The sequence below is a fragment of the Schistocerca americana genome, chromosome 2 (assembly GCF_021461395.2).
Source record: "Schistocerca americana isolate TAMUIC-IGC-003095 chromosome 2, iqSchAmer2.1, whole genome shotgun sequence".
Lineage (NCBI taxonomy): Eukaryota > Metazoa > Arthropoda > Insecta > Orthoptera > Acrididae > Schistocerca > Schistocerca americana.
Genome location: NC_060120.1, coordinates 955440398 through 955463209, shown reverse-complemented (window position 1 = coordinate 955463209; position 22812 = coordinate 955440398). Strand labels below are relative to the sequence as shown.

At 43.4% G+C, this 22812-nt stretch overlaps 1 protein-coding gene across 1 annotated transcript in view; it reads left to right on the top strand.

The window, feature by feature from the left end:
• Nucleotides 1-21790: 21790 nt before the first annotated feature.
• LOC124596132 overlaps nt 21791-22812 on the top strand; it is a 223424-nt gene continuing 222402 nt past the window's right edge. Inside the window, exon 1 of the mRNA XM_047135152.1 lies at nt 21791-21922. Coding sequence (XP_046991108.1) covers nt 21841-21922 — 82 coding nt within the window. The 5' untranslated portion in view covers nt 21791-21840. The remainder of the gene's footprint in view (nt 21923-22812) is intronic.

The following is a 22812-nucleotide window of genomic DNA, read 5'->3' as shown; positions in this document are numbered from 1 at the left end:
CAATCGCGATAGGCTACAATCCGACCTTTATCAAAGTCGGAAACGCGATGGTACGCATTTCTCCTCCTTACACGAGGCATAACAACAACTTTTCACCAGGCAACGGCGGTCAACTGCTGTTTGTGTATGAGAAATCGGTTGGAAACTTTCCTCATGTCAGCACGTTGTAGATGTCGCCACCGGCGCCAACTTTGTGTGAATGCTCTGAAAAGCTAATCATTTGCATATCACAGGATCTTCTTCCTGTCGGTTAAATTTAGCGTCTGTAGCGCGTCATCTTCGTGGTGTAGGAGTTTTAATGGCCAGTAGAGTAATATTTCAACATGGTGCAGAGATCGACAACTAGCTCTACATGTTCAGAAATGTAAAATTGTGCACTTCACAAAACAAAACGAAAAAACGCAGTATCCTATTACTATAATGTCAATATGTCACTGCTGGAATCGGCCAAGAGATACAAATACCTGGGTGTGACACTTTGCAGGATAAGGAATGAAGTGATCACATAGGTACAGTCGTGGATAAAGCACAAGCTAGACTTCAGATATTGGTAGAATACCGGATATGTGCAATCACTCTGCTAAGAGATTGCTTACAAATCACTCTTGAGACCCATCCTAGAATATTGGTCAAGTATGTGGGAACCGTACCAGATAGGATTAACAGAGGATATTGAACGTATTCAGAGAAGGGTAGTACGAATGGTCGCAGGTTTGTTTACTCCATAGAACGTCTATTAACAAAGTTTGAAGATTCGGCTTTAAATGGTTACTCTAGGGATATGCCATAACCACCTACCTATTCTAGAATGAAATTTTCACTCTACAGTGGAGTGTGCGCCGATATGAAACTTCCTGGCAGATTGAAACTGTGTGCCGGACCGAGACTCGAACTCGGGACCTTTGCCTTTCGCGGACAAGGGCTCTACCAACTGAGCTACCCAAGTACGACTCACGCCCCTTCCTCGCAGCTTTAATTCCGCCAGGAGAGCTTCTGTGAAGTTTGGAAGGTAGGAGACGAGGTACTGGCGGAATTGAAGCTGTGAGGACGGGGCGTGAGTCGTGCTTGGGTAGCTCAGTTGGTAGAGCACTTGCCCGCGAAAGGCAAAGGTCTCGAGCTCGAGTCTCGGTCCGGCACACAGCTTTAATCTGCCAGGAAGTTTCATATCACCCCTACGTATTACTCGTACAGGAATAATGAGGATAACATTTGAATAACCACGGCACGCACAAAGGCTTTCAAACAATCATTCTTCCCGCGCTCCATACGCGAATCAAACAGAGAGAAAGCCTAATAACTGGTACAATGGGACGTACCCTTTGCCATGCACCTTAAGGTGGTTTGCAGAGTACAGGTGTAAACTGCTTGTGACGTAAAATCGATGCCGCCACTCATTCGCCACGTTCCACTCCGCGAGGCAAAACTCTTGACAAGCTATATTCTTCACTTCGCGCTTCGCAATGTAGTGGGACGTGGAACTGCACGTTGTGACGTCACTAACTCTTCGTCCGTGCACGCTTGCACTCCCGTGAGAGGACGCCTCAAGTACCGAGAACAGTGTCAAAATACCTTCTGTCAGGGTCAGTGAACTGGTCGCGGGGTCAGCAGCCTGCAGAGGCTCACCTTGACCTTGACCTTGACTCAGAGGTCGCGGCGGCGAAGGAGCGATCAGCGGACGCTGCTTTACGCAAGCACAGTGCGCACGTGCAGAGGGTACGTCTGTCTGTTATGCGTCTGTCCTCCCTTTCTCTCTTCACTCGCTAATGCCTCTGTAGGCGCAGTAATCTCTCCCGTCTTCCTACAAAATATGTTGAGAAAGTAAATGAGATTTCCATTTTTTTTAGAAAAACTTTATTTGAAAAAAAAACCTGGCGATTCACTTGTTGACTATTTTCCACTTAATCGCCATCCCGTTCAATGCATGTAGTGAGCTGTAGCACGAGTTCCTTTGCGTCCTGCTCGATGAACTCTCGCTGCAGCTTCTTCCCTTCCTCTGAACCTCTTTCCCCACCTGCTCGTCCGTTGAAAATGTAATACTAGTCATGTGTGCCTTCAGGGTGGTGACAAAATAATAATCTTTCTGATAACATTCCCCTGTTAGGTATTCGTATAACCTTACTGCTATTTAGTCATAAGGAGGTGTTTACCACAATGAGTATGTGGTTAGCTGGTACCTAGGATGGATGAACAGTTTTACAGACACAGCGTTATGAGTGTTACCCCCCTCTAGATTTAATGATATCGGTAAGCATAAATTGGCAGTGACTTATATTTCAACTTTGGTCCAGGTCACCAGTGATGTACCAGCAAAATTACTTATATTCTCATAGAATGGCCCTACACCTGGTATTATCGTCTCGGGTGCAATTTAGTGTGGCAGCAGGAGCACCCTCGTGGTTATCCCACGCATCTTTGAATGCAAATCTGTTCGTCAATTTGATGATTCGACCTGTTGAGCTGCCATTCATGAAAAGCATTCCAGGTGGTGTTTTCCAACGGGATAACGCTCGCCAACCTACCGCTGTTGTGACTCAATATGCTCTACAGAGTGTCGATATATTGCCTTGACCTGCTCGATCACCAGATCTGTTTCGAATGGAGCACATATGAGACGTCGTTGGACGACAGCTCCAGTGTTATCAGGAAACGGCACTAACCGTCACTGTATTGACCGATCAAATGCTACAGGCATGGAACTTGTAATATGACCAGTTATAGGGAAGTTAATGAATGCTTCGATACCAGATCGAGCAGATCGTGTATTAACCGATGCACAATATGTAGCGGACGAAAGTTAGAAAGTATGGTTCTTTCTTAATTTCTATCAGCATATTAAACTGTACGGGTCATTTATATACCGAATCAACATCATTAACGTTATTTCATATCATTTCACTGTAATTAACAGTTAGAAACCTAATGCTGTGAACTAACGTACTGTCGTAAATTTCTGCAAAAGTGCATTACTACATTCCCACAGAAATTTTAGGAGAAATATCTATGTTATGATTAAACCTATTATTAATCAGCAAAATTCGTAAATTTCAACTTACCTAAAACAGACTTTTGGAACATTTATCAGTCATCTGATGTATTTAACGTGACTTGTACTCTTTATGTGTTGTTGTTGTTGTTGTGGTCTTCAGTCCTGAGACTGGTTTGATGCAACTCTCCATGCTAGTCTATCCTGTACAAGCTTCTTCATCTCCCAGTACCTACTGCAACCTACATCCTTCTGAATCTGCTTAGTGTATTCATCTCTTGGTCTCCCTCTACGATTTTTACCCTCTACGCTGCCCTCCAATACTAAATTAGTGATCCCTTGATGCCTCAGGACATGTCCTACCAACCGATCCCTTCTTCTAGTCAAGTTGTGCCACGAACTTCTCTTCTCCCCAATCCTATTCAATACCTCCTCATTAGTTACGTGATCTACCCACCTAATATTCAACATTCTTCTGTAGCACCACATTTCGAAAGCTTCTATTCTCTTCCTGTCCAAACTATTTATCGTCCATGTTTCACTTCCTGACACTTAAATCTATATTCGATGTTAACAAATTTCTCTTCTTCAGAAACGCTTTCTTTGCCATTGCCAGTCTACATTTTATATCCTCTCTACTTCGACCATCATCAGTTATTTTGCTCCCCAAATAGCAAAACTCCTTTACTACTTTACCTCTTCCCTCTTTTACCTCTTATGTATCACATCGATAACGAAAAATTTATTAGATCAGTTCAAAAATGGTTCAAATGGCTCTGAGCACTATGGGACTTAACATCTGTGGTCATCAGTCCCCTAGAACTTAGAACTACTTAAACCTAACTAACCTAAGGACATCACACACATCCATGCCCGAGGCAGGATTCGAACGTGCAGCGTAGCGGTCACGCGGTTCCAGACTGAAGCGCCTTTAACCGTACGGCCACACCGGCCGGCATTAGATCGGTTGCAGTTAACATTTTCACTAACGATTCTCGAACATTCTGATGTAAAAGCTAATGATTTTCAGTCATTTTGATACTACTAAATTATCACACAGATATTTATCCTGAAATTCCGCTTTGACATTTTGTACTGTACCTCAATGAATGTTAGGAATAAAATCCAACGCGAAGTCAAGATGCAATTAATGATTTTAAGATAGGTATTGTTCCTGTAACCTAATAATCAAATTTCTACATAAACGTCAAAAGAACAATAGTTAGAAATGTATTCAGAACTAATCATCATTTATTGCCTTTAAAACCATACTAACAGGATGCTGTAAACCATTAACTTTTCATTATAAATCAGTAAATGTAACTGGTTTTGACAACAGTTCAAAGAACATATATTGTTAAAATAGGGTATATATACTGAGCGGTGCAAAGCACTCGAAGTCAGTCACAGTTTGGCCAATGTTACGACGGCAAGTCGGTAACAGTAGTCGTTTTGTCAATCATGTTGGTAGAAGACAGTTTATGTGTGAATATCTTTGTAAATGCTTACGAAAAATACATCTGCTGTTAAAAGGATTCACCAGTGTTTTTGTAAAATATTTTTTCAACATCCAAGTTTTCATCACATTCGAAATCCCAGCAAATCTGCAGTATACATCGCCTAGTGGACTCTATTGATGGAGTAGATTTGACAGGTCAAAGCTAAGTATTACACTGTAGAAAACTACATCAATCACACAATACGATGAATCATCTGTAATGAGAAGTACTTTAGAGAGAACTGCATTTCGAGTACCATTACGAACTCCATCCCACAATCTGACATCCATCACCTGTACAACACAATGCATGCAAGTTTGCATGCTTGCATTCAACTTTCTGACGGTTACACCGGTTACTGATGTACCAGCATTTCTTATTTGCAATGGCTCATCTAGCGCTTACATTAATTAACCTGTGATCTTGCAATATTAATCATTTAAATACACTACTGGCCATTAAAATTGCTACACCACGAAGATGACGTGCTACAGACGCGAAATTTAACCGACAGGAAGAACATGTTGTGATATGCAAATCATTAGCTTTTCAGAACATTCACACAAGGCTGGCGCCGGTGGCGACACCTACAACGCCATGACGAAAGTTTCCAACTGATTTCTCATACACAGGCGCGCAGTTGACAGCCGTTGCCTGGTGAAACGTTGTTGCGATGCCTCGTGTAAGGAGGGGAAATGCGTACCATCACGTTTCTGACTTTGATAAAGGTCGGATTGTAGCCTATCGCGATTGCGGTTTATCGTATCGCGACACTGCTGCTCGAGTTGGTCGATCTCCAATAGCTGTTAGCAGAATATGGAATCGGTGGCTTCAGGAGGGTAATACGTAACGCCGTGCTGGATCCCCACGGCCTCGTATCACTAGCAGTCGAGATGACAGGCATCTTATCCGCATGGCTGTAACGGATCGTGCAGCCACGTCTCGATCCCTGAGTCAACAGATGGGGACGTTTGCAAGACAACAACCATCTGCACGAACAGTTCGACGACGTTTTCAGCAGCATGGACTATCAGCTCGGAGACCATGGCTGCGGTTACCCTAGACGCTGCATCACAGACAGGAGCGCCTGGCATGGTGTACTGAACGACGAACCTGGGTGCACCAATGGTGAAACATCATTTTTTCGGATGAATCCAGGTTCTGTTTACAGCATAATGATAGTCGCATCCGTGTTTGGCGACATCGCGGTGAACGCACGTTGGAAGCGTGTATTCGTCATCGCCATACTGGCGTATCACCCGGCGTGACGGTGTGGGGTGCCACTGGTTACACGCCTTGGTCACCCCTTGTTCGCATTGACGGCACTTTGAACAGTGGACGTTACATTACAGATGTGTTACGACCCGTGGCTCTACCCTTCATTCGATCCCTGCGAAACCCTACATTTCAGCAGGATAATGGTCGACCGCATGTTGCAGGTCCTGTACGGGCCTTTCTGGATACAGCAAATGTTCGACTGCTGACCTGGCCAGCACATTCTCCAGATCTCTCACCAATTGAAAACGTCTGGTCAATGGTGGTCGAGCAACTGGCTCGTCACAATACGCCAATCACTACTCTTGATGAACTGTGGTATCGTGTTGAAGCTTTAACCGTACCTGTACACGCCATCCAAGCTTTGTTTGACTCAATGCCGAGGCTTATCAAGGCCGTTATTACTGCCAGAGGTGGTTGTTCTGGGTACTGATTTCTCAGGATCTATGCACCCAAATTGCGTGAAAATGTAATCACATGTCAGTTCTAGTATAATATATTTGTCCAATGAATACCCGTTTATCATCTGCATTTCTTCTTGGTGTAGCAATTTTAATGGCAGCCGGTAGTTTTTGTTACCCAGACAAATGTATTCACAAAATTTCATTACTCTTTAGGGACCGCGATTTTTTTCCGTCAGAGTATCTAAACTCCAGAGAACATCAAACGGACGTCGTCGTTCCTCAAATCTTTATTCGATGTTTTTATTGATTCAGTCTTCATTAAAATTGTCTTACACTCCAGCCTACAGTTTATGACACTAATTGACGGAGCCTTATTCCCTACACTATAAATAGTAATGGAAGGAAATAGGGAGCGAATTCATAATGCGGATGTACTAAGGCAATCTCCCTTTATGCAGTCTGTGGTTGCTGGCACAGTACCTATGTACATACAATTGTATAATTCTATACAGAAGCCGCATCTGTTCTAAAGTTGCCCGCCTTTGCATCGATATGTGTTGTTCAATAAATGCTAAACGGAAGTGACATTACTCAAAGTGCACCGACAGATTCGTGCTAAACATTTCTGTACTTTCTTTTGGGTACGATACCGCAACAGGAAAACAGCAGCTGGCCACGTCTGATGCAGACCGGACGTAAGGTCCCCAGCGCCGCCACCCATTGCCATGGGAGACCCTTCAATTAGCCAGAGGTCAGACTCGTAACGCGCTAATAGACTCCTTTCCCCATTTGTCTTCAGCGGTACCTTTCAGTCCGCCGAAAAAAGGAAGTTTCATTTCATTTTTTTACCTCTTTCGAAGAGCCTCTTGTGCCCAACATCTCCTTTACCTTATCGCTTCCTTAGAGCCAATATTGCGCATCTCACTTTTGTGGCTATGTCGAGGGGTATGAAGCCATAGTGTCTCCAGGCGCACCTAAGTCATTCTAAAACGCGCCCGTCAGGCGTGGAAGTGCACTTCTATGTACACGTCAAGAGTCTGTGCTGACGTTGTAATTTCTGGCTCTATGAACTCGCCCCGTTGCTCTCAGCAGCTATCAAGACTGCATTGTCATACGTTTTATTAAACTTGTAGGCATCTGAAAGCTTCTTTACCAAATGGTGCTACTTCATTCGGGATTTTAATGTCTTTCTGGCAAACGATTTCCACGTCTGCATAAAACTTAAAATTTTCAGCGTTTTTTATACCAAGCTACAAACTTGTACACACTATTTTCTCTTCGCACGCTAGTCATTTATTCAGACTGTGCAGTTTCTCGATCTTTTTCTCTGCCTCTGCCTGTGACAGAGATAACTGGGGCAGTCTATCTGCTTCAGTCTTTTGAACAGGACAAGTCGCCATAGTAATAGTATATCAAATCCGAGAAGCACTCTCTTAACTGTCTTTTTTTTTCTGGTAGAAGTCACAAGGCATCGTACGAAGAAGTTACGAATGTAAACGGGGTCAAATGGCTGGTCTTAAGTAGGGCTGGACAAACTATACTCGCACTCGGACTGGCTCAAGATTTCACGACATACTGCGGCGCTCGATACAGTATCGAACAATTACGTGACATTTGACACATGCGACGTGTAAGATAAACTACAAACTAGCCACAAATATAAGCTCTCTAGCCACAACAACAAGCAACAGCTCTACTTAACATTTGACAGTGTAGTGAAACTCGGAAGGAAATAACATTAAATATTAGCACCGCACAAACTGCTGTTGTATTTGAACCAATCTCCAGTACAAATTCTCACACAGTACAGTTACGTATGGATATACACTGAAGAGTCAAAGAAACTGGTACACCTGCCTAGTGTCGTGTAGGGCCCCCGCGAGCACGCAGATGTGCCGCAACACGACGCAGCATGGACTCGACTGTCCGAAGTAGCCCTCTGGCTAGCCGCGCGATCCAACGCGCTGCTTCCCGAGTAGGAAGGCGTGCCAGTCCCTGGTACGAATCCGCCCGGCGGATTAGTGTCGAGGTCCGGTTTGTGCCGCCCAGCCTGTGGATGGTTTTTAAGGTGGTTTTCCATCTGCCTCGGCGAATGCGGGCTGGGTCCCCTTATTCCGCCTCAGTTACAGTATGTCGGCGATTGCTACGCAAACACTGTCTCCACGTACGCGTACACCATAATTACTCTACCACGCAAACATTTGGATCTACACTCGTCTGGTATGAGACGTTCCGGAGTTCAGCATGGGGCGGCGGTGGGGTGGGTGGACTGCTGCAGCCTGTTGTGGGGTTGTGAACCACTGAGGGCTACGGAGGGACGAAGCCTCTCAGTCGTTTTTAGGCCCCCAGTTTAATACACAATACACACAATGTCTGAAGTAATGCTGGAGGAAATTGACACCACGGATCCTGCAGGGCTGTCCATAAATCCATAAGAGTACGAGGGGGTGGAAATCTCTTCTGAACAGCACGTTACAAGGGGTCCCAGATATACTCAATAATATCCATGTCTGTGAGTCTGGTGGCCAGCCGAAGTGTTTAAACTCAAAAGAGTGTTCCTGGAGATACTCTGCAGCAATTCTGAACGTGTGGGATGTCGCATTGTCCTGCTGGCATTGCCCAAGTCCGCCGGAATGCACAATGGACATGAATGTATGCAGGTGATCAGACAGGATGCTTACGTACGTGTCTCCTCTCAGAGTCGCATCTAGACGTGTCATGGGTCCCACATCACTCCAACTGCACACGCCCCACTCCACTGCAGAGCCTCTACAGTTTGAATAGGCCCCTGCTGACATGCAGGGTCCATGGATTCACGAGGCTGTCTCCATATCTGTACACGTCAGTCTGTTCGATACAATGTGAAACGGGACTCGACCGACCAGGCAACACGTTTCCAGCCATCCAATGTCGGTATCGACGGGCCCAGGCGAGGCGTAAAACTTTGTGTCGTGCAGTCATCAAGCACGCTGACACTTGTAGATAGGCCAGCATTGAATGTGCACCAATTTGCGGAAGGTCTGCTCTTCTGTCACGTTGAACGATTCTCTTCAGTCTTCGTTGGTCACGTTCTGGCACTCACAGCGATGTCAGAGATTTGATGTTTTACCGGATTCCTGATATTCATGGTACACTCGTGTAATGGTTATACGGAAAAATCCCCACTTCTTCGCTACCTCGGAAATGCTGTGTCCCATCGCTCGTGCGCCGACTATAACACCACGTTTAAACTCACTTAAATATTGATAACCTATCATTGTAGCAGCAGTAACCGATCTAACAACTGCACCAGACACTTGTTGTCTTATACAGGGTGTTACAAAAAGGTACGGCCAAACGTTCAGGAAACATTCCTCACACATAAAGAAAGAAAATATGTTATGTGGACATGTGTCCGGAAACGCTTACTTTCCATGTTAGAGCTCATTTTATTACTTCTCTTCAAATCACATTAATCATGGAATGGAAACACACAGCAACAGAACGTACCAGCGTGACTTCGAACACTTTGTTACAGGAAATTTTCAAAATGTCCGCCGTTAGCGAGGATACATGCATCCACCCTCCGTCGCATGGAATCCCTGATGCGCTGATGCAGCCCTGGAGAATGGCGTATTGTATCACAGCCGTCCACAATACGAGCACGAAGAGTCTCTACATTTGGTACCGGGGTTGCGTAGACAAGAGCTTTCAAATGCCCCCATAAATGAAAGTCAAGAGGGTTGAGGTCAGGAGAGCGTGGAGTCCATGGAATTGGTCCGCCTCTACCAATCCATCGGTAGCCGAATCTGTTGTTGAGGAGCGTACGAACACTTCCACTGAAATGTGCAGGAGCTCCATCGTGCATGAACCACATGTTGTGTCGTACTTGTGAAGACACATGTTCTAGCAGCACAGGTAGAGTATCCCGTACGAAATCATGGCGGTAAATCGAGGAAGTACAGTACATACTGACGAAACTAAAATGAGCGTTTCCGGACACATGTCCACATAACATCTTTTCTTTACTTGTGTGTGAGGAATGTTTCCTGAAAGTTTGGCCGTACCTTTTTGTAACACCCTGTATAAGCGTTGCCGACCGCAGCGCCGTATTCTATCTATTTACATATCTCTGTATTTGAATATGCATGCCTAAACCAGTTTCTTTGGCGCTTCAGTTTATAAACATTTATGCTGATTTTTAAGCGAAGATAACCGACAGACGGTCCCCAAAAAAGTTACTTTACTGAATCCAGCACAATGTTTTATTTGGTTATGAGAGAATAATGATTTACCTAGTGGGTTGCAAAGTTGCATTTCAACCCCTGTTTACAAATTATATGATTAGGTAAAAGTGTTCTTAGCTTTTAATCTGCTTTAAAACAAGTTGGAAATATTCAAATGAAACAAAGACTAAAATGAAACGTGAACTAAATGCCAAACAAATTAAATATATCGTGGTTAACTGACTGTAATTGCTACCGCGAGAATACAATGACAAGGCCAGTCTTGGGGATCGTACCATCAGGCGCCACAAGATTGTAGGACAATGAAAGCTAGAGAAACAGACAGGTTCATCATTCACTCGAGGTATGAACTAGTCACAATTTTTCGTGTTTCATTCAGCACACGATGCATTTCGGACCCTGTGGGTCCATCTTCAGGTGCAATTCGTCTTAATACATGCTTTAATTGTTCTCTTGAATGAGCTGAAATGTATATTTCAAATAATCCAGCAAAAGCGTTTTAGCAACAGCATAAGTTTTTTCCTCCATCGTTTTCAAACGTATCACTTCATTCAAGAGCCATATCCGCAAACACATGTCTGTAAACACATTGCATTGTAATTTATATTTTAGTCCGTGTTCCAAAGTTATTAAAATCCATAGAGCAATAAAACTATCTGGCGGGTGGTGGATGTATTGCCACAGACGGTCACTGGATCGCCGGCCAATCGAAAAATGGAACAGAATACGAGATTTCCCGCAGTTCGAATCGTGCTGTAGTGAAGCCATAGTCTTAAATGCGGATCTGTCCGGAAAGGTCTGTTATTCACATCTGTACTTGAACTGCAAGTCTATCGTCATTGCCGGCCGAAGTGGCGGTGCGGTTAAAGGCGCTGCAGTCTGGAACCGCAAGACTGCTACGGTCGCAGGTTCGAATCCTGCCTCGGGCATGGATGTTTGTGATGTCCTTAGGTTTGTTAGGTTTAACTAGTTCTAAGTTCTAGGGGACTAATGACCTCAGCAGTTGAGTCCCATAGTGCTCAGAGCCATTTGAACCATTTTCTATCGTCATTATTGTGTATCAGTATGTTTCTTTTTTATTACTAAAATCCATAGACCATTAAGGGCGATTTGGTGGTATATTGCATGTCTACCGTCCGCATCTTATTGTTTCATTGTTTATCAGTCTGTCACTTTTTTATTATTAAAAATCCATAGAGATATCACAGCGGATCCTGGACATACTACCAACATCGGTCCCTGACCAGTCGAAAGATGGAACAGAACCCGATATATCTCACAGCTCTTGCAGTACTAACAGTTCGTCATCGTAGTGAGCATAGTTCCACTCACATGAGACTGCCTTCCAAATCACCGCATTTGGCGGATCTTCTTTAATGGATTGCTATCGCCCAATTTCAATATACACAGTTAAGGATTTCGGTTATTTTATATACCATGATGAATTAAAGTGCCTGCGAGAGAAAATATTGCTGCTAGCCCGTTGTTGTTGTTGTTGTTGTTGTGGTCTTCAGTCCTGAGACTGGTTTGATGCAGCTCTCCATGCTACACTATCCTGTACAAGCTTCTTCATCTCCCAGTACTTACTGCAATCTACATCCTTCTGAATCTGCTTAGTGTATTCATCTCTTGGTCTCCCTCTACGATTTTTACCCTTCACGCTGCCCTCCAATACTAAATTGGTGATCCGTAGATGCCTCAGAATATGTCCTACCAACCGGTCCTTTCTTCTTGTCAAGTTGTTCCACGAGTTCCTCTTCTCCCCAATTCTATTCAATACCTCCTCATTAGTTATGTGATCTACCCATCTAATCTTCAGCATTCTTCTGTAGCACCACATTGCGAAAGCTTCTATTCTCTTCTTCTCCAAACTATTTATCGTGCCTGTTTCACTTCCATACATGGCTACACTCCATACAAATACTTTCACAAACGACTTCCTGACACTTAAATCTATACTCGATGTTAACAAATTTCTCTTCTTCAGAAACGCTTTCCTTGCCATTGCCAGTCTACATTTTATACCCTCTCTACTTCGACCATCATCACTTATTTTGCTCCCCAAATAGAAAACTCCTTTACTACTTTAAGTGTCTCATTTCCCAGTCTAATTCCCTCAGCATCACCCGACTTAATTCGACTACATTCCATTATCCTCGTTTTTTTTGTTGATTTTCATCTTATATCCACCTTTCAAGACACTTTCCATTCCGTTCAAGTGCTCTTCCAAGTCCTTTGCTGTCTCTGACAGAATTACAATGTCATCGCCGAACCTCAAAGTTTTTATATCTTCTCCATGGATTTTAATTCCTACTCAGAATTTTTCTTTTGTTTCCTTTGCTGCTTGCTCAATATACAGATTGAATAATATCGGGGAGAGGCTACAACCCTGTCTCACTCCTTTCCCAACCACTGCTTTCCTTTCATACCCCTCGACTCTTATAACTGCCATCTCGTTTCTGTACAAATTGTAAATATCCTTTCGCTCCCTGTATTTTACCCCTGCCACCGTCAGAATTTGAAAGAGAGTATTCCATAAGTCGTAAGGTCAGTATTGCTGAGAAATAATGGTTAGGAAAACATTCTATCGCTGAGCCTTTAATTAGCATTGAAGTTATGCGTGGAAATGCAAATGGTTTGCCAGATCCAGTGTCGCTTAACATGATCTCCGTTTTAATTGCTAAATCCAAACAAGAGAGCAGTACAAAAATTGGACATAGGACGACAACAAGGATCGAAACAGAGCCAAAGGATGAGCAGTGTCGTACGCTACCACCTACGCTATGAGACCCACTGACACTAATAGTATCTGGCGGGACGCTTGCATTTGCGCGCGCAACTGCCTAATTGGCTAACTCCAGTGCTAATTACCTCGGAAATGACTCTTTCCATCGACACTGGGCGCTGCGTGAAAGACCTTGTGAGCAGCATTTATTTGGGCCGAATCGAACTACACAATGCAAGAACAAAAAATGCAAACCTCAGCCGAAATACCAGAGAAAAAGTGGCTGACGACTCTTATGAGGGACACCCGATGTGTAGAAAGGTGCAAAACAAGTAGTAGCTAAAACAGAATGAGATTTTCACTCTGTAGCGGAGTGTGCGCTGATATGAAACTTCCTGGCAGATTAAAACTGTGTGCCAGACCTAGACTCGAACTCAGGATCTTTGCCTTTCGGGGACAAGTGCTCTACCAACTTTTTTTAATCTCATTTTGTTCGTTTTCGTTCATTGCATCTGGTCGGGGTGGACGTCGCAAGACACCCGTTTCAGTTCGTCGTTGATCCATGGACTCCGTTTTTTCTATTACAGAGGGCGAGCAGCCCTCTGACCGAACACGTTGAGCTACCGTGTCGGCTGAGCTACCCAAGCACGACCAACGAGCCATCCTCACAGCTTTAATCTCCCAAGAAGTTTCAGTAGCTAAAATAGGTTGATAAAGCCATTCGTCGTCGTAGCTGGATATCCAAAGGCTACAGCTAGTTGATTGCTGCAGGTGTGTTGTCTGCTAAGTGTTTCCATGTATTCATGAATGTTCTTTTAGGGCAGTCATGTAAAGTATGGTCCAGTGTTGTTATGATTTTCCGCATTTGCTTTTATGTTTTACACATTACACTTTTTCGCACACCACTGTTTTCTGATTATTTTTATGCTTCTGCGTGTGTATTGTGATTTGTATTTTGTAGTGTTGCCAACATAACATTGCACACTCCATCACACATCACACTACTGTACACTTATGATCACTCATCATGGCTTCTCCCTCCTCCACCTAAAAAAAAGTCCATCACTGTTCCTTCATTACTCTTACACAGTACACAAATACATAGCAACAAAATTAAATAGAATTACACATCTACAATTAATTTAAAGAAAAAATAAATAAACAAGTTTAGGTGAAAGGCAAACTAATGACAATGTCATGTTGGCAATGCTACAAAATACAAACCACAATACATACTCAGAAGTATAAAAATAGTCAGGAAGCTGTGGTGTGCGAAAAAGTGTGCTGTCTAAAAATAAGAAATGCATAGTTCAGGAGAAAAACTGAAAATTAGGCTACAAGTATCAGTGTTTAACGAAGAAAACCACCAAAGATGTGCGAGCAGACGGCATTTCCCGATGTAGGCGGGACACCAAGCATCAATCACCATATTTAAAAAGCAAATTGTAAATATCCTTAATTACAAATCTCTGATATTGCTTTACCTCAATCAAGCGAAGGATGTCTGGTGGATGAATAAACGCGCATTTTGTTGTAGTTGCTATGAAGAATTTAGTTTCTGGATGTTTTGAGTTTTGTCCATCCACATGTTATTGCTCTTGTCGTCGGGGATTTGGTGGAGTCATATTGGCGAGTACTGACAGCTGAGGTAATGGGTGCGTGTTTAAGGGTTCCCGTCGCGATCTTTATTGCTTCGCTTGGATGGATACCTATTTTATTGACATGGCTACTTCTACTCCAAACGGGAGAACAGTATTCGGCGACAGGATACAACTGCCTACGGTAACAACGAAAACTTAAATTTGGGTATCTGGAAAAAGACATAACACCCAGTCAGCCTCTCCACCAGCATTCCAACTATGAAGCGTGCTAGGCATGAGTCTGATGGGTACGTATGCAGCATTGACAATTCGCAAGCTTCACTTAGGAGTCGCATCGTGTATTCTCGCAAGTCTGTACGTGCACAGACTACATACCCCCTTTTTTGGTTCGTTTCAGTATTTGAAAGACCACCTATCTTACTTTATGTGGATCCATGTTTGCCACATCCATAAGTACGGTCCTTCGTACGTTTTGGAATGTCGAGTACGGGATGTCGAGTCATATAACAATTTATATTTTGATTTTATTTGCGGTGCTTCCGCTCCTTAAATTTGAAGACCTATGCTTTTCATGTTGGCCCTACTCTGCGAGAGAATTTCCGACAGCCTAAGAATTGAGATGTTCAAGGAATATACTTTTTAACCCGATTTAACCAATGTTATTCGACTTTTAAGGACTCACATTTTATGTGGGCACATGTGGTATTCTCTTAAGAATTTTAGTATAAGTTGCATTTTGGTTACTTAATGCTAACAATATGGAAGGCATCATTACCCTGTGATGACAAAAATCATGGAATGGCTCCTAATATCGGCACCGACCTCGTTTTGCCCAGTGGCATAGAGTTAAGTCGTTGGAAGTCCCCTGCAGAATTATTGAGCCATGCTGCCTCTATATTCGTGTTGCCGATGCAAAATTTTCTGCACGAACTGACGTTTCCATTATGTCCCTTATATTTTTGATGCGATTCAAGTAGGGTGATCTGGGTGACCAAATCATTCGCTCGATATGTCCAGTTGTTGTTGTTGTTGTGGTCATCAATCCAGAGACTGGTTTGATGCAGCTCTCCATGCTACTCTATCCTGTGAAAGCTTCTTCATCTCCCAGTACTTACTGCAAGCTACATTCTTCCGAATCTGCTTAGTGTATTCATCTCTTGGTCTCCCTCAACGATTTTTACCCTCCACGCTGCCCTCCAGTACTAAATTGGTGATCCCTTGATGCCTCAGAACGTGTCCTACCAACAGATTCCTTCTTCTGCGCAAGTTGTGCCACAATTCTCCCTTTTCTCCACAATTCCACTCGATACCTCCTCTTTAGTTACGTAATTTACCCATCGAATCTTCGGCATTCTTCCGTAGCACCACATTTCGAAAGCTTCTGTTCTCTTCTTGTCCAAACTATTTATCGTCCATGTTTCACTTCCATACATGGCTGCACTCCATATAAATACCTCCAAGAAAGAATTCCCGGAACTTAAATCTATACTCGATGTCAAAAAATTTCTCTTCTTCAGAAACGCTTTCCTCGCCATAGCTAGTCTACATTTTATATCCTCTCTACTTCGACCATCGTAAGTTACTTTGCTCCCCAAACAGCAAACCTCAGCTACTACTTTAAGTGTCTCATTTCCATACTTTCTCAGTATACAGATTGAATATCGTCGGGGATAGGCTACAAATCTGTCTCACTCCCTTCCCAACCACTGCTTCCCTTTCATACCCCTCGCTCTAATAACTGCCGTCTGGTTTCTGTACAAATTGTGAATAACCTTTCGCTCTCTGTATTTGACCCCTGCCACCTTCAGAATTTGAAAGAGAGTATTCCAGTCAACATTGTCAAAAGTTTTCTCTATGTCTACAAATGCTAAAAACATAGGTTTGCCTTTCCTATCTTCTAAGATAAGTCGTAGAGTCAGTATTGCCTCACGTGTTCCAAATTTTTACGGAATCCAAACTGATCTTTGTCAAGGTCGGCTTCTACCAGTTTTTCCATTCGTCTGTAAACAATTCGTGTTAGTAATTTGCAGCCATGTCTAATTAAACTGATAGCACGGCAATTTTCACATCTGTCAACACCTGCTTTCTTTGGGATTGGAATTATTATATTCTTCTTGAAGTCTGAGGGTATTTCGCCTGTCTCATACATCTTGCTCACCAGATGGTAGAGTTTTGTCATGACTGGCTCTCCCAAGGCTGTCAGTAGTTCTAATGGAATGTTGTCTACTCCCGGGGCCTTGTTTCGACTCAGGTCCTTCAGTGCTCTGTCAAACTCTTCATGCAGTATCTTATCTCCCATTTCGTCTTCATCTACATCCTCTTCCATTTCCATAATATTGTCCTCAAGTACATCGCCCTTGTATAAACCCTCTATATACTCCTTCCACCTTTCTGCCTTCCCTTCTTTGCTTAGAACTGGGTTTCCATCTGAGCTCTTGATATTCATACAAGTGGTTCTCTTCTCTCCAAAGGTCTCTTTAATTTTCCTGTAGGCTGTATCTATCTTACCCCTAGTGAGATAAGCCTCTACATCTTTACATTTGTCCTCCAGCCATCCCTGCTTAGCCATTTTGCACTTCCTGTCGATCTCATTTTTGAGACGTTTGTGTTCCTTTTTGCCTGCTTCATTTAGTACATTTTTATATTTTCTCCTTTCATCAATTAAATTCAATATCCCTTCTGTTGCCCAAGGATTTCTACTAGCCCTCGTCTTTTTACCTACTTCATCCTCTGCTGCCTTCACTATTTCATCTCTCAAAGCTACCCAAGTTTGTCAATCGTTCCCTAATGCTCTCTCTGAAACTCTCTACTACCTCTGGTTCTGTCAGTTTATCCAGGACCCATCCCTTAAATTCCCATATTTAGTAGTTTCTTCATTTTTAATCTACAGTCCATAACCAACAGATTGTGGTCAGAGTCGACATCTGCCCCTGGCATATCTTACAGTTTAAAATCTGGTTCCTAAATCTCTGTCTTACCATTATAGGAATATATGAAACCTTCTCGTGTCTCCAGGTCTCTTCCCGGTGTACAGCCTTCTTTCATAATTCTTAAACGAAGTGTTAGCTATGATTAAGTTATGCTCTGTGCAAAATTCTACCAGGTGGCTTCCTCTTTCATTCCTTAGCCCCATTCCATATTCACCTACTACTTGTTCCTTCTCTTCATTTTCCTGCTATCGAATTCCATTCTTCACGACTATTAAATTTTGGTCTCCCTTCACTACCTGAATAATTTCCTTTATCTCATCATACATTTCTTCAATCTTTTCGTCGTCTGGGGAGCTAGTTGGGATATAAACTTGTACTGCTGTGGTAGGCATGGGCTTCGTATCTATCTTGGCTACAATAATGCGTTGACTATGCTGTTCGTAGTAGCTCACCCGCACTCCTATTCTTTTTATTCATTATTAAACCTACTCCTGCATTACCTCTATTTCATTTTGAATTTATAACCTTGTATTCACCTGAACAGAAGTCTTGTCCAGAAAGTTCTTCAAACCAATCGCGAACAACTGCAGCCCGGTGTCATGGCGCATTGTTATCCATAAAAATTCCATCGTTATTTCGGAATATGAAGTCCCCGAACGGTTGAAAATGGCGTCGAAGTAGCCGAACAAACCCATTTTCAGTCAAAGGTCGGTTCACTTGGACTAGAGTACCCAGTCCATTCCACATAAACACAGCCCATACTATTACGGAGTCGCTACCAACATGTACAGTGCGTTTTTGACAATCTGTGTCTTGGCTCCGTGGAGTATGCGCCTCATTCGAATCCTACCATTAGCTCTTACCATCGGAAATCGGAGCTCATCTGACCAGGCCGTGGTTTTAAGTAGTGTAGGGTCCAATCGATATGGTCACGAGCCCAGGAGAAAAGCAGCAGGTGATGCCGCGCAAAGGCACTCGCCTCGGCTTTTTGCTGGTATAGCACATTTAGCACTCCATATTTCGCCGCACTGTCCTAACAGAAACGATCGTCGTACGTCCCACATCGATATCTGTGATTATTTCACGTGGTGTTGCTTGTCTGGTAGCACTGACAACTGTATGCAAACGCTGCTGCTCTCGGTCGTTAAGTGCCATCGACCACAACGTTGCCTGTGATGAGAGGTAGTGCCTGAAATGTGGTATTCTGGTTTCACTCTTGGCATTGTGGTTCTCGAAATGCTGAATTCCAATGGAATGTCCCATGCGTCTAGCACCAACTACCGTTCCACATTAATGGGGATTTTCGCCTTGTTATACGCAGTAGGTTACACTTACTAGCCATCGCGAGAGCGTTACAAATCTCATACAAAGTTTGAAGTGGGACACACTTGCAGACAGACGACGGGCTAAACGGAAGAGGCTGCTCACTAAATTCCGAAATCTGATCTTCGCCGAGGATGAAGAGTATATACGAGGCGTGTTTTTTTAAGTAAGTACCGTTTTGAAATTTAAAAAAAGACGTGCTAAGATATCTCAATAACTTTATTTTTGCATGAAAGCCCGTACCTTAATCTACTTTTTTACATAATTTCCGTCAATATTGAGGCACTTGTCATAACGTTGTACCAGTTTTTGAATACCCTCCTCATAGAAGGCTGCCGCCTAACTTGTTAACCACTGCATCATCGACTTGAAGACGCTGAACGGCCAGGTATTTCTTCAAGTGCAGGAACAGATGGTAGTCACTGGGCGCAAGATCGGGGCTGTACGGAGGATGATCTAGAGTTTTCCATCTAAAAGATGTGATGAGATCTTTCGTCTGATTCGCCACATGCGGACGGGCATTGTCTTGCAGCAAAACAATGCCCTTGCTCAACTTCCATGGACTGTTGTTTTGATTCTGGTGTGATGTAGGCCATCCATGTTTCATCGCCCGTAACAATTTGGCTTAAGAAATCATCACCGTCGTTGTGGTACCGCTCGAGGAAAGTCAATGTACTGTCTAAACGTTTGGTTTTGTGCACATCTGTCAACATTTTCGGTACCCAAAGCGCGCACAATTTTCGGTAATTCAAGTGCTCGGTCACAATGCCATACAATACACTACGAGAAACATTAGGACAGTCATCCCGCAAGGAGGAAATCGTAAAGCTTCTCTCACCTTACTGTCCACTTCCTGCACCAGACTTTCATTAACGACCGAAGGACGCCCACTCCGTTGTTCATCATTCACATTTGTCCGGCCATCTTTAAATGCTCTCACCCACTTTCTTACCATTCCATCACTCATGTTGTTTCCTCCGTAAACTGCACAGATCTCACGATGAATATCGATTGCTTTTAGGCCTTTAGCACTGAGAAATGTTATAACAGCCCGTACTTCACAGTCGGCGGGACTCACGATTATCGGAGGCATCTTAAACACACAGTACACAACGTACACACAGAAGAATCAGACTGTAATGGCGTCAGTGCGTAAATTAAGGTACAGGCTTTCATGTAAACATAAAATTATTGAGATATCTTAGCACGTCTTTTTTTCATTTCAAAATGGTACTTACTTAAAAAACACGCCTCGTATTATTAGCACCAACTGTCAAATCGCGCAGTGATCACCATTCAAAGATAACGGAAATTAGCGTTCGTACTGAGGCGTTCAGATAGTCATTTTTCCCTCGCGCGAACTGTGCCCTCCGCCACGCACCGCTTGGTGGCTAGCGGAGTATATATGTCGATATGTAGAAAGCCTGTTAATGCCGTCGTGCGACCATAATTGTCGAAAACCTTTTCACATGAATTTCCTAAGTCTAAATGACAGCTCGGCCCATGAACTGGTCTTTACCGCCATCTATGTTCGTGCATATCACTGTCGCAAGACTCTTGCCATCTCAGTGTTTTATTTATAACTTTAGAGACGCACCTGAACCTGGGACATAGGTCCCGAAACCGGGTTGTGGTTTCGTTTGAGAAAATGAAGAAAAAAAGATTAGAACTGTTGCGGATCTTATCATTGGTAAAGGTCTTCCGAGTACGATTCCGGTGCCTTAAACACTGTGGCGCTTCTGTCAGTAACGGCTGCGGGGGCGGTAGGACGTCAAACGGGCCGACTTGGAGCGGGAGAGGCTCCATAGGACATTTTATTTTCTACTTTTACAAATAAATTCATAAAACTTTGTCAGCATGATCTGGAAGGATTCAGGATTCACACTCATAGCAGTGGAAGTGCAAAAACATAACAAAATAAATTTTTTTTAGATATGAAATTTCATCATTTTTTCACTTACTGTTGACTGCATTTGTTGCTATAGGTACATTTTTCTTCAGAAGTAAGAAATATTCATTGATGAATTTTGCACAGCATACAAACCATACTTACGGGCGTATGAAACTCTAGAATTTTCCAAATGTATTAAAAACTGTGGTAAAAATTGAGATAATTAACGACAAAATTTGATTTGTTTCTAAACATAAAGTTTAAAACGTAACAGCTCATTCATTTTTTCATAAATTAAATAGATTCTAGAGTTTCAGACACCTGTAAGTATGGTTTGTATGCTGTGCAAAATTCATCGAACAGTCCCTCTTACTTACGAATAAAAGTGTACCTATAGCAACAAATGCAGCCAATAGTAAGTGAAAAAATGATGAAATTTCACTTGCAAAAAAAAAATTATTTTGTTAGGTTTTTGAACTTCCGCTGCTACGAGTGTGAATCCCGAATCCTTCCTGGTCATGCTGACAAAGTCTTATGAATTTCCTTGTAAAAGTATAGACAGTGGAAATTAAAATGTCCTGTGGTGCCTCTCCTGCTCCAAGTCGTCCCGTTTGACGTCCTACCCCCCTTAAACGAACTTATATAAGTGAATTATCCTCTAATGCTCTGGCTAGGTAGGCTGAAGTGTGCGTCCAGTGGGTGGGTTTCTTTCAGCAGCTCAGTGGACAATAGGCAGTAACGCAGACTCTCGGACCTCCGGAGCAGCCGGACGTCGCCGGCAGCCGCTGGGTAGAGTGTCGCATTGCGACCTACTGGCGAGGGAGTCGTGGGCGGTATTGCGGCGCGTGCGCGTGCTACCTTAACACGCTAATGTCCGCCCACCACTGGAGGGGCGCCGTCTCGGTTTCTGGGCAGGCGGCGTCGCGGCCGAGGGGGGTCTCCGGCGGCACTAGTCCTCCGGGCTCTGCACGCGACACACGGCGATGGCGCTCCCCAAGAACGGACGACTCCTGCTGGCAGCCTGCCTCATCGCTGCAGCCGCAGCCGCCGCCTACGGGGACCACGGTGAGTCGCCGAACACTTCTCCGCACAAACGTTGATGCAGAATTATGAAACATTAGTGTCCTCACGGTTTAAATAATATTTGTCAAATCCATGCAGAAGAAATAAAAACTTTGAGGTTCGCCGATGACATTGTAATTCTGTCAGAGACAGCAAAGGACTTGGAAGAGCGGTTGAACGGAATGGATAGCGTCTTGAAAGGAGGATATAAGATGAACATCAACAAAAGCAAAACGAGGATAATGGAATGTAGTCGAATTAAGTCGGGTGATGCTGAGGGAATTAGATTAGGAAATGAGACACTTAAAGTAGTAAAGGAGTTTTGCTATTTGGGGAGCAAAATAACTGATGATGGTCGAAGTAGAGAGGATATAAAATGTAGACTGGCAATGGCAAGGAAAGCGTTTCTGAAGAAGAGAAATTTGTTAACACCGAGTATAGATTTAAGTGTCGGGAAGTCGTTTCTGAAAGTATTTGTATGGAGTGTAGCCATGTATGGAAGTGAAACATGGACGATAAATAGTTTGGACAAGAAGAGAATAGAAGCTTTCGAAATGTGGTGCTACAGAAGAATGCTGAAGATTAGATGGGTAGATCACATAACTAATGAGGAGGTATTGAATAGGATTCGGGAGAAGTTTGTGGCACAACTTGACCATAAGAAGGGATCGGTTGGTAGGACATGTTCTGAGGCATCAAGGGATCACCAATTTAGTATTGGAGGGCAGCGTGGAGGGTAAAAATCGTAGAGGGAGACCAAGAGATGAGTACACTAAGCAGATTCAGAACGATGTAGATTGCAGTAGGTACTGGGAGATGAAGAAGCTTGCACAGGATAGAGCAGCATGGAGAGCTGCATCAAACCAGTCTCAGGACTGAAGACCACAACAACA